Source organism: Anomaloglossus baeobatrachus, chromosome 4 (genome assembly GCF_048569485.1).
Source record: "Anomaloglossus baeobatrachus isolate aAnoBae1 chromosome 4, aAnoBae1.hap1, whole genome shotgun sequence".
Taxonomy (NCBI): Eukaryota; Metazoa; Chordata; class Amphibia; order Anura; family Aromobatidae; genus Anomaloglossus; species Anomaloglossus baeobatrachus.
This window is the reverse complement of record NC_134356.1, coordinates 681,328,475-681,341,085: the sequence shown is the minus strand read 5'-3', so window position 1 is coordinate 681,341,085 and position 12,611 is coordinate 681,328,475. Positions and strand designations below refer to the sequence as shown.

The 12,611-nt window shown below is 42.9% G+C and overlaps 1 protein-coding gene and 1 long non-coding RNA gene across 2 annotated transcripts in view; both read right to left on the bottom strand.

The window, feature by feature from the left end:
• LOC142302807 (uncharacterized) overlaps positions 1 to 10,601 on the bottom strand; it is a 43,940-nt gene extending 33,339 nt beyond the window's left edge. The window contains exons 1-2 of the mRNA XM_075343919.1: positions 10,181 to 10,601; positions 8,604 to 8,957 (exon numbers count right to left, since the gene is read on the bottom strand). Coding sequence (XP_075200034.1) covers positions 8,604 to 8,957; positions 10,181 to 10,601 — 775 coding nt within the window. The remainder of the gene's footprint in view (positions 1 to 8,603; positions 8,958 to 10,180) is intronic.
• On the bottom strand, positions 2,028 to 3,839 carry LOC142302124 (uncharacterized). Its single transcript, XR_012752937.1, has 4 exons — positions 3,501 to 3,839; positions 3,308 to 3,412; positions 2,969 to 3,167; positions 2,028 to 2,792 (listed from the first exon to the last, which is right to left on the bottom strand). It is a non-coding gene; the product is annotated as an uncharacterized LOC142302124 (long non-coding RNA).
• Positions 10,602 to 12,611: the final 2,010 nt, after the last annotated feature.

Below are 12,611 nucleotides of genomic sequence, written 5' to 3'. Positions count from 1 at the left end.
AATGAATCAACTGACTAAAAAATGTTGACCACTCCAGAAAAAAAGGACATTCCTCCCATAGAGATCAGTGGGTGACCAGGTATATGAAGCACCCCTGAAACCATCAGGGTGCTGCAAGGTTCTACTTCCCCACAAGAATGCAGGGCTTACCCCTTAGGCCCCGGAATACCAGTGCCGGTAACACCAAAAACCCAGGTAATCCCAGTTTTTCCTCAAATAATCCCCCATACAATGGTGCTAACCTAGGGTGGGACCAATGGATGGTCACCTAAAGGTGGAGCCACTCCAGTCCACTAGTTGACCAGGTGGGAGGGGCGGACTGTGGACAGATAAAAGAGTGTAGGAGACGTGCAGACCCAAAAATAAATATATATATATATATATATATATATATATATATATATATATATATATATATATATATATATATATATATATATATATCACAGGGATCCTCAAAATAGTAAAGATTGATATAGAATTTTATTGAAACAATCAAGGTGACACATAAGACATACAATTAAAATCACTTAAAATACATATAAATAGAGAACCCCCACATCTCCAAGATGTAAAATATGGGGTACCGCCCTGTGTACATATGCAACAATGTATAAATCTGATCCCTAGAAAAACATATACTGGATCAATCCATAAATGTAATAACTCTTAACCATTAAGTCTATAACATAGGGACCACACCTGTGAGCTATACTGGTAGTGAGTCCAATGGGATAGCAGCTATCAATATATGACAGAACAAGAGCATGCAAGTCATACAGTAATTACAATAACCAGGCATGAATCATGCAAAAAAGAAAGGAAAATCATAAAAACCCTTGTCCAGAGATCCCAAAGATGGCTCACAATCAGGTGCCCAAGTGAAAAGCTACATCAAGCTCCCAACCAGTGAAGGGCGCTACAGAAACAAGGAGGTACCCACAATAGGGAGGGATGTGGGGGACCCCACGCGTATCGCTGTGAACAGCTTCGTCAGGGGAGAGTGTATCCCTGATTGCAATTAGAACGGGTATTTATAGAGGATCACAGTCTTAATTAATTGTAAAGTAACAACTTAATTACATACCATGAGTGGTGTGCGTATTTGAGCGTGGCAGCCGGCTGTAAACATGGAAACCGGAAGTGGGAGAGGGGGTGGTTTTAAGACCCGGACCCAGCGTTATAGCTAGAAATATGTACCATGTATCTAGCCATATAATCATATAGTCATATAGTCATCCATGCTATATATCATATGTATAGAAAGCCGGTTTTCGCAGGAGAAAATAACAGATAAATAAATACTTAAGGATCCCATGTCGGCTCCGCTGTGACCGGAAATGATGTTCCTCCTTTAGGTTACCATGGATGCAGAGAATGCTAAGGTCACCACGCATGTCAGAGCACCCGGCGCTCCAGCAAAGCTGGATGTCAGATGTTAAAGTGAAAACACCGGTCAGAGGAGAGATCTCCCATTAGTATCTGGTTCCAAACAGCATCCAGGGAGGATGTGTCATACAGAAATCTGAAGACATGTAAAGTAGCAGATAAAATCCGCAGGATATATAAATAGGTCAACAAGAACTATATTATAAGATAGATAAAACGGCGATAAGGAGGCATAGCTAAATGCTACACATATGCATGTACACATTTATGTTGAATGCCAGATTACAAAGAGAATATTTTTAACCCAATAGGGGTAAAGCACAGATGTACATAATATGCCCACCAAAAGGTGGCGAATCCCCATAAGATGGCCGCTATAGGTTAATTCCTGCTCAAAACATGTGTCACAAATATGAAAGTTCGAATCCCTCTTAAACCATCAAAACAGTTAGTACCACCCAGGTGGATTTATCCTGTATCAAAGTGCCCAAAGATTATTAGTCACAAATACATGCATGTAGAGCAAAAGAACACCCGCTGAGCTGAAAATAACTACTAGTACCACCAAAAGCGGATGTATCATGTACAATATCTGTACACCCAAGGTTGGAAAAAAAAAAAAAAAAAAAAAAAACAGGCATTATAAAAATATGGCTGTTGTGCACACCACTGAAAATTCGGCGGATTAACTATAAATTGGGGCGACTCAGTGGGTGCAATCATAAGTAGGAATTGGGGGTATGATGTTATATGACCACAAAGAGAAAGAAGAAATGAACCCATGAGAGGAACATAATCTGTATACAAAATGCAAACAAGATGCAAACAAAATGCTATCCGATTGGGAGCATAGAGAGATTTAGAGTAAATATTGAGTAGCACAGGAGGGCAACCAGATTGATGAGCCATCCTGGTATGGGATGAAACATATGTATACACACAATTATGTACAATTGGCCTCAAAAAAGTGACAGGCTATCCATATTGCTCCAAAATGGTGTATGTGGCACAAGGTCTCATTTGACCTAGCAAAAGCAAGAAATGAGTTTTAGGTTCCGGCCAAAGTGTTCCAAGACCCATATAGATTGTAACCCCACGGGACCAGCAGGGACATCTTCATCCAATAGTGTCCATGTAGGTACACAAGTAATTGGGCAGGATGTAGGTGCCGTCCGTATATCGTTTCCTTCAAGGTAGAGAGAATCATGCAGTGGTATAACCCCTCTCAGGTAAGATGACTTGGATGAGGTTCCAATGCTTTAAAGCCACAGATGAACGCCAAGGTTACCAACCACTTGTCTCTGTTTGTATCCGCCGATATAGCCAGAAAACCAAAGTGCAGGACACACACTCAATCCAGTCCAAAGGAAACAAGAGGGAGAGAACCATTCCTAGCGTTGTAACTGCGGAGAATAACCAAAAAAGATGGAGGAGAGGGTAAGAATCAAATACGAGACTACGTATTAGCCAAGAAAACCGGTATACAGTAGCTCTTCATTGAGCCCCGATGGTGTGAGAGATTTCAGGTTAAAAATCCATCTTGCCTCAATTTGTAATAAAGGTTTCAGGAGAGACCCACCTCTTCCATTCGTAGTTATCCTCTGGAGACCTACAAAACGTAGCCCACGACAAGAACCCTGATGGTATTGAAGGAAGTGCGCAGCTACCGAAGTGAGTGTTCGTCCCTTTTTCTGATCAGACCTGGCCAAGTTGATGGTCGACATGTGTTTCTGTGCCCTTTTCCGCAGTTCTTGGGATGTTTGTCCCACATAGACCTTCTGACAAGGGCAGATAATCGCATAAATTACATTAGAGGTCTTACAATTAACATATCCATTTAGTCTGTGTGGGACAGCGTCAAGGGGATTCTGAAAAACATCTCTGACGGGTTGCATAAAGGGACACACATTACACTCACCGCATGGGTAAGATCCCCGTAGTGTAATGCCTCTGTTCAATTTCGTCGTCCGTCTCCTAAAATGGCTCCTCGTCAATAGGTCTCTGAGTCTGGGCGCTCTCCTGGCTGTGACAAAGGGCACATCACTCACAAAGGATGCGGTCTGGCAGTCAGATCTAATGATCTTCCAATGTTCCCGCAAGATCCCTCTTACCTGTTGCCAGTGGCTGTTGTAGTCAGTTATCAATCGTAACGGTTGGTCCGCCACTGGTCCTTTTCGGATGAGCAGATCTTGTTGAGACTCATGCTTGGCCCTTTGAAAGGCTGAGGAGATAACTCCCCTGGGGTAACCCCTGTGTTTCAGCCGCTTAGTCAGATCGCAGGCCTGGCTCTGAAAATCTTCATCCGTGGAGCAGTTGCGGCGTACCCGTAAAAATTGTCCCACTGGTACTCCCCTTCTTGTGTGAAAAGGGTGGAAACTGTCATAGCGCAAGAGTCCGTTTGTGGCTGTCGGCTTGCGATATAAATTCGTGATGATGTGTCCATCTTCCAATCTAATGGTCAAATCCAAAAAGGATGCTGTGGAGGATGATAAATTTTTTTTTTTTTCTCCCTGGTTGGTCTTCGCTTTTTCATGCAGGACGCAGCATCCCATTAATTGATCCATAGGCTGTGCACCCGAGGTTTTTCCAATTTCAGATAAAAGAGTGTGTGACAAGGAGAGGGAAGGTGGACTTGAAGGGACGAGCTGTCTCTGGTTAACAGTAACCTGGTACCCAGGACAGTAGTTTCTGGTGGAGCCGGTGGAGTTCTCCCGGAACTACGCACCGAAGGGGTAGAGGACCCTAGGACGGGAAAGAGCTCCACGCCGACCTGTTAACACCTGCACAGCGAGGGGACCATCAAGGACCTCGCTGACCCCTAAAATTCTGAAGACTCAGTAGCAAAGGGAGAACCGGGGACAGTACCAGAGACTCCAACCCCACAGGGTTCACACTACCGTCAGGCGGACAGAAGTGGACAAACCACCAAACGGGGACCCCCAGTTGTTCTATCCCACGGGGACCCATTTACCATAGATCAGGTGCAGGGGAAGAAGGTACCAGAGTACTGAACTGGCACTGGGACGACGGAAACCTGGAGGTGAAACTAGCCGGCCTCGGGTAACCAGCTACCACCAACCAGCAGTGAGTAAAGACCAGTTGCACTAAACATCTGTGTGGACTACCTTCTTTCTACAGTCGTTATATCACCCATCCTCCGGGGCTCGGCCCTGCTTGCGGAGGGCCTGCCAACCAGGCTGCAATTACCACCAGCCTGGGGACATTCTGCAGCGGCAGCTCCACATATATAGCCGCAACATCGCAAGTGGCGTCACATATGAACATTAACCTAAATCCCCTGTAAACATATCCCCTTTTCAAAAAGGGCCCAGGGCACGGAAACGGGCAATGGCCACCAAAGTGACATTCCCCAATTGCAAACGGCCCGGAACCGAGTACCTCATATCCCTGGGCAACACAGCTTCACATACATATCTTATCTCTAGTACTTTGCCTTATCTCGGCCTCAATCAATACAATCAAGTCATCATTAAAGGGGTAGTCCACTACCTAAAATGTATTTTCTAAATATCTTTTTTTATACCCTAAGCACTTTCATAATTAGCCGTATTATACAATACCATAATCCCTTAATGAATTTTTTTTACTTTACTATCTGACATTTTATTTGAAAGGAGTCTCAAACAAGACGTCACACTCTTTTCTTCCTGCTATCAGCCCACCTGAAATAGGATGTCTTGAGGAGGCCGAGGCTGCACTCACTTCTCCCCGCTACCACTACTTTTGAAAATGGATATCATCACAGATCGATACTGCAGTTACTTACTACATTTTATTATGGATCCATTTTGATGCTAGAAGCTGTGAGAGAGGAGAATGCTGCACCCACACTTTACTTTTGTCCTTGCCACTGTCATCAGGGGGCTGGAAAAATCAGTGTGAGTGACACTAGCACCATTATCAGCTTCTGTCACTGACCTCAATCAAATATCAATCAGGGGTTGTGAAAAAAGCAGGGTGCGTGAAACTATTGCCTGATGGCAATTCACTTGAGGCTGGTGACAAACACTGTGCATGGTGCTGGTGTCACTCACACTGCTTCTATCACCACCCCCTGATGTCTTGTTTTATAGTTAGAAGCTGTGGTGGCAGACAAAGAAGCAGAATTCCGATCTGCACTCACCTCTTCCATAGCTTCTATCAGCATGGATCAAGGACATCTTCAGAAGGCGGTATTGTAAGAAACGGTATTATGTAACTGCAGCGCACCTCCTGATGATGTTTTGTTCCATGAAGGGTGGTAGATGCTACAAGAAGTAAGTGCAGCCCCAGCTTCCTGTGACGTCACATTTGAGATAAAAAAAATAATTGTATGTTTAGAAAAAAAATCTAGAATATAATATTTTTAATTTCCTTTAAAGGAGTTTCTTCCACGCATTAAAAAAAGATTTGCCACCAGGCAAAGAATGTCACAGTTGAAATCCCCCCCTTTTCGGCATAGTTTTTCCTATTGTTATGATTGTAGATGGTTGGCAATTATATCATCTGACCAGCTGCAGGAACTGTGCTGTGTGTCATTACGTGCCACAAAGATGAAAGCCTCTTCTAACCATCTCTGGGGGCAATCTCGTACAGGGAAGGAAGAACATGACCCCCAGATGATTATCTACTATCACCCCCTGGTATTAACAAATTTAGAATCTAAACTTTACAAGCTAATATCCCCATAACAGAGATGAGAAATTTAAAAAACGACATTTTACTTAATTTGGCAGCCATTATTCCATGATGTGGTCACTTTAACATGCTCAAACTCGTGAAAAGTGCACTTTAAGATTATTTTTAAGGGTACCACATTGCCTACCATTGTCAAATTACATTAAATTTTAGGGAAAAACCCTTTAATGATTACTTTTTATGTAGACCGTGTATTAAAATCAGTGGTTTATAAATTGCATTATTTATTATTTGCTTATTTATTGTTGTTTTAATCATATAATTCACTTAAAAAAATTCCAAATTTGCGTAAATGGTGAACACCCGCAAATCTGCTATTGTTTTTGGAGTTAATTTTCTAAGGTGATCAGTGTAAGGTAATAATGATCCGGCTACATGATTCTATAGCTCAGAGCAATTTCTGCAATAACAAAGATTTTTTTTTATACATATATATTTTATTATGTAAAATAAATCAGTAGTTTGTAGAAAAAAATTGGTTTGTGTTTAGAGATGTGCGGACCCGATTTCGATTTGGTGGCTTCAGCCGGACTTTAGATAAAATTCGGTTTGGAACCCCGAACTTGATCTGATCCCCAATGGAAGTCACTAATTGGACAGTTCTGGTCTCCACCCACATGCCACTAGCCTTAAATAGATCACTTCCGGGGAAGAGTGAGTGCAGTTTTTTTTTTTTTTTTTTGGTGCACATTACATCCATCATGCTGTTACCCCCAGTATGAGCCAGTCAAACACTACAAACGGCTCACACTGGGCTAAGCAGCAAGTGTACCCAAGCACAGCAATGCTCATGCGAGAGGCATGCATACGTAAAGCATCCAAATGCCGATTCCAAACATGGTTTATTTGTAAACTCTGTGTTTGGTGCGAACACTAAACCTCAGGATTGCTCATCTCTATTTGAGCTAGAAGTAGAGATGAGGGAACCTAACCTGTAAAGTTCAGGGTTCGTGCTTCCTCGGTGTGGGTACTTGGAGCCCAATCACTGCTATGTCAAGTATTGCCATGGCTGTAATTGGGCAGCGCACTACTGTAAAAAAAATAATGAAAAAAAAATTACGTAGGCTTCCGCCCTATTTTTGATAATGAACAACTATGGGCGACAACCCCCACCTGTCAGCATTGCCTCTTTTTGGTTATTAAAATTAGAGGGGATCCCACACTATTTTTTCAACTATTTAATTAAATAATTTTAAAAAAGAGCATGGGAACCTCTTATTTTTTATAACCAGCCAAGTTACAACAGACAGCTGCAGGTTGATATTGTCAAGGTGGGAAAAGCCATGATTTTCGGGCCCTTTCCAATAATTGGATGCGCCTATTCTTGCACTTTACCCAATTCATTCTGATTGCACTGGTGCTGTGGCAATCGGAATACTATATGGGATTGATGATAACTGTGATTTGTCAAAAATCACAGCTGCCATCAAGCATTAGGTTAATAATGGTAGACGTCTATGAGACATCCCCATTACTAACCTTGTAAGGCAAAAAAAATAAACAGAAACAGAGTAAAATTCTAAATTTGTTATCACAAATAGGGTTTAAAACCACAACAGTTTTTTTAACTATTTAATTTTACACTACAATACAGAGACTGGTCTGCAAGTAATCACAGACACCGGCACAGAGCAATCTACAACCAATAACAGATGTTGGCACAGAAGGTGGATGGGGAAAGCAGTGAATATTCATGAAGCTTAATGAGCAGGCCCAGAAAAGAGTCTGACTATTGTGTTATCTTCTGGAAAAACCAAAGGAAACACAGTACATATAACTATTCTGCTCTTACCCCCATTTTGCTTCCTTTTGCAGCTCCTTAGCCCTTACTATGACCATTTTACAACCATTTTTTCTGCACAGACATTTGAATCCCCATTCACTTGTATGGGGTTCATTTTCAGGAGTCAAGCTCAATTCTCGAGAAAAAAGTTTTGTTCCAGCTTGTGCGAATTCGATGAATCCGAATATCGACGGGTCCGCTCATCTCAAGTTACCAGTTTAAAAAATCTGATCATTTTTTTTCCCCTTCTGCTGAGCTGTTTGAGGACTTTGATTTTTGCATGGTAGCATCATTTTAGTGTTCATACAATTTTTCATTAGCTTTTTATGGCATGTTTGGTGTTTTGATGCTTATTTTTTTATTATTTACTGTACGAATTAAATAATCACATAACTTACAAATCAAACTTATAAAAATGCTACCACAATGAATGTGATTGTACTTTTTTTTAATTTTTTAATTGGAAAAGAGGGTCATTTGAATTTTTATTAATTTATTTTATTATATTTGTAAAAACATTTTTTTTAATATCATATTATATTATTCTTTGCACTCAGCCTGCACACACGGGCTCATGGCTTGACTGCGCCATTCATTCCCTATGGGATTGCTAAGAAAGCCGCGTGTTGTGCCATCCTATGGAGCAGCGGTTTATGTAGTTTTAGGCCACAAAATGAAAATATGGTCCCCAAATTAAATATCTCTAAATTGCCCAGAAGTAGTAACATCTTACCTGCAACTACGACCTCTGTGCCGTGTATGGATGACACCGTATTCTTTTCCCTTAGATTATTTTTTCTCCTTACTTTGCAGCAGTATTGTTTCTCGTCCTCTGATGTCACACCCGTTATTCTTAATGACAGATCTTTAGGAAAATTCCCTATGGACCATCGCTCTACAACCTTTGTCTTGTTTTCCGCAGTCCATGTCACAGATTTATTATTATCAACACACAGATCACTGGATCCCACAGTCCATGTGACGTCTTCTATAGTGGAGGAATCTATATAGCGAACTAGACACGGTATAGTGATATCTTCTCCAATAAAGGCAGGAACCACATCCGTCTGCTCTACTGAAAACTCATCTGTAAGAATAGGAAAGAAAAGTCATATACATCATATCACTATAAGGGCTGCCCCTTCTCCTGCTGGGGGATACAGAATAATGAGGGTATGAGTCTCCTCCCCCTGCAGGGTGATACAGATAGGAGTAGCTATGAGTCTCCTCCCCCTGCACGGTGATAGAGATAGGAGATGCTATGAGTCTCCTCCCCCTGCAGGGTGATACAGAGTGGAGGAGCTATGAGTCTCCTCATCCTGCAGGGTAATACAGGTAGGAGAGGCTATGAGTCTCCTCCCCCTGCAGGGTGATACAGATAGGTGGAGCTATGAGTCTCCTCCCCCTGCAGGGTGATACAGAGTGGAGGAGCTATGAGTCTCCTCACCCTGCAGGGTAATACAGGTAGGAGAGGCTATGAGTCTCCTCCCCCTGCAGGGTGATACAGGTAGGAGAGGCTATGAGTCTCCTCACCCTGCAGGGTGATACAGATAGGTGGAGCTATGAGTCTCCTCCCCCTGCAGGGTGATACAGAGTGGAGGAGCTATGAGTCTCCTCACCCTGCAGGGTAATACAGGTAGGAGAGGCTATGAGTCTCCTCCCCCTGCAGGGTGATACAGATAGGTGGAGCTATGAGTCTCCTCCCCCTGCAGGGTGATACAGTGAGGAGGAGCTATGAGTCTCCTCCCCCTGCAGGGTGATACAGATAGGTGGAGCTATGAGTCTCCTCCCCCTGCAGGGTGATACAGTGAGGAGGAGCTATGAGTCTTCTTCCCTGCAGGGTGCTACAGATAGGAGGAGCTATGAGTCTCCTCCCCCTGCAGGGTGATACAGTGAGGAGGAGCTATGAGTCTTCTTCCCTGCAGGGTGCTACAGATAGGAGGAGCTATGAGTCTCCTCCCCCTGCAGGGTGATACAGATAGGAGGAGCTATGAGTCTCCTCCTCCTGCAGGGTGATACAGTGAGGAGGAGCTATGAGTCTCCTCCCCCTGCAGGGTGATACAGATAGGTGGAGCTATGAGTCTCCTCCCCCTGCAGGGTGATACAGTGAGGAGGAGCTATGAGTCTTCTTCCCTGCAGGGTGATACAGATAGGAGGAGCTATGAGTCTCCTCCCCCTGCAGGGTGATACAGTGAGGAGGAGCTATGAGTCTTCTTCCCTGCAGGGTGCTACAGATAGGAGGAGCTATGAGTCTCCTCCCCCTGCAGGGTGAGAGAGATGTTTATTTAGAGTACATTTTTAAGTATTTACCTCTGAATTGTATGAATGTTCCAGGACGATTCTGCCATTGTTCTATGATTCTGGACCCTTCATGTATGTGAATTCTACAGCAGAACATTGGACGGTCCGATCTCCTCAGATTACTGATTCTAATGGTCGCTGTTTGATCTTTTTCAGGATTCCCCACCAGTGAGATTCTTCCTGTATAGTTTGGATGTATGTAGCCTCCTGTGTGGTTATATATGAAATCACCATCTCCACAACGTTCTATTCCTCCTCGTCTCCAGTACACTCTCACTTCTACACGTTTGTCCTTCTGCTGTGGATACGTGAAGTTACACGGAATAGTCACCGATCCCTCCTCATCTACAATGATGGTGCCTCGCTGCTCCGTGCAATATGTATTTTTTTTATCATCACCGCTTCCTCCTGTAGGAGTAAAGAAAATCATAATTATCTCAGCGTATAGGGACTTTTATGAACTGCACATTTTACATGCATTCTATAGAAAAAATAAAAATTAGTTTTATTCAAAGTCTCACCCCCCTATAATCATTACACATAATATCCTTTAAAAAATGGATCCTTTTAGTTGTGTTTAAAGGTTGCTCAATGTCCGCCCTTCAACACTTAATAGCCATTAACATTGGATTTTAGTAGTTTTAATATAGAGCAGCAATAATGGCCCCACCGCTCCTCAAAACTCTCCCCAATTTACTTATTTGTAATTTGTAAAGAATAATTAATATTATTAATATTAGTTTAGATTCCCAGGATTACGTCATGGACCACAAAGTTTGTTGAAAGGTTTGGGTCAGCCAATCAGCAAACTTTATGGCTGTAAAGGGGGCTCTACACGCAATGACATCGCTAACGAGATGTCGTTGGGGTCACGGAATTCGTGACGCACATCCGGCCTCGTTAGCGACGTCTTTGCGTGTGAAACGTACGAACGACCGCTAACAGTCAAAAATACTCACCTAATCGTTGATCGTTGACACGTCGTACTAATCAAAAATATCATTGCTGGTGCAGGAGATGGTTGTTTATCATTCCTGAGGCAGCACACATCGCTATTTGTGACACCCCAGAAACGACGAACAAAACCGTACCTGCGTCCTCCGGCAACGAGGTGGGCGTCACTTTCTTTCGGCTGCTCTCCGCCCCTTCTATTGGTCGGCTGCCGTGTGACGTCACTGTGATGCCGCACGAACTGTCCCCTTAGAAAGGAGGCAGTTCGCCGGCCACAGCGACGTCGCTAGGAAGGTAAGTATAGTGTGATGGGTCCTAGCGATGTTGAGTGCCATGGGCAGAGATTTGCCTGTGACTCACAACCGATGGGGGCGGGTGCGAATGCTAGCGACATCGCTAGCAATATCGCTAGCAATGTCGCAGCATGTAAAGCCCCCTTTAGTCATTAGCATAGGTTCCTACTGGTGAAGGAGAAGGTGCACAGCCGAATACATCTGGATTTACTCATCCCTAGCAGCAAAGTATCAAATTTTAATTAAATGTGGTTTTATATTTGCTAATTAGGCCTCCACAGGTTTAATCACTGTCATCTGAAAAAATGGCATCTTCCAATTGCAATTTTAGAAGAATGGGGTTAATTGAAGGGACAGTATGGCAATAATACCAATTGTAAGCTGTCATTGAATTGGCCAGGTTTTATTTCCTACACTACGTAATCGCACCCAACATGTACCAGTGATACCATCACAGCCAACAAAGTACTTTGATTCTGGAGAAAAGTGAAAATCCGGACAAGAGAACAATATGATGTCAGTAGGTAAAAAGTCTGTTTGGTCAATGGAAGAATTTCAAGAAGAATGCTAAACGGTGAACCAAAACAAAAGAACCAAAACAAAAGAACCAAAACAAAAGAATCCCAGCAGAAGGAACTTGTTAATAAACTTGAAAATGATTTGTTTGATGTCACTCATGCTCATGCCATGAAAGTCATAAAACCTCAGGAAGACCGTGACTTCTTGCTTGCTCAAAGAGAAAAGGAACGTTGTCGAAGCATGGGTCTATTAGACAGAAAGCTGGCCAAGGTAGAGGAAGCAAGATTTATGAGAGAATTACAGGCAGAGAAATGAAGAAAAAAGGAAATGGAGCAAGTTCAGCAGTCTGCAGCATTGGCTGGACTGTGCAGTAGTAGTTGCAATGGCATTTCCGAAAACTATAGAGATGAGGGAGAAGTGCACTTTAGTCCCAAGAAATGTAAGACGATAAAACCTGCAAACATTGTGACTCAGGAAGTTGCTGCAGCTCTAGACAGAACTAATACCAGTGTTAGAAATGTGACATACCTGCTTGTTGCTGCTTCTTAGTTTCTTAGCCATGATATAGACAGTCTTATGTTGAACAGGGAATCTATCAGATAGGCTTGTTTATTCCAGGCATTGAGGGATTGCAGCAAGTGCTATCAAAGTTTCCTTCGTAGTGATGTGTTTGTCGC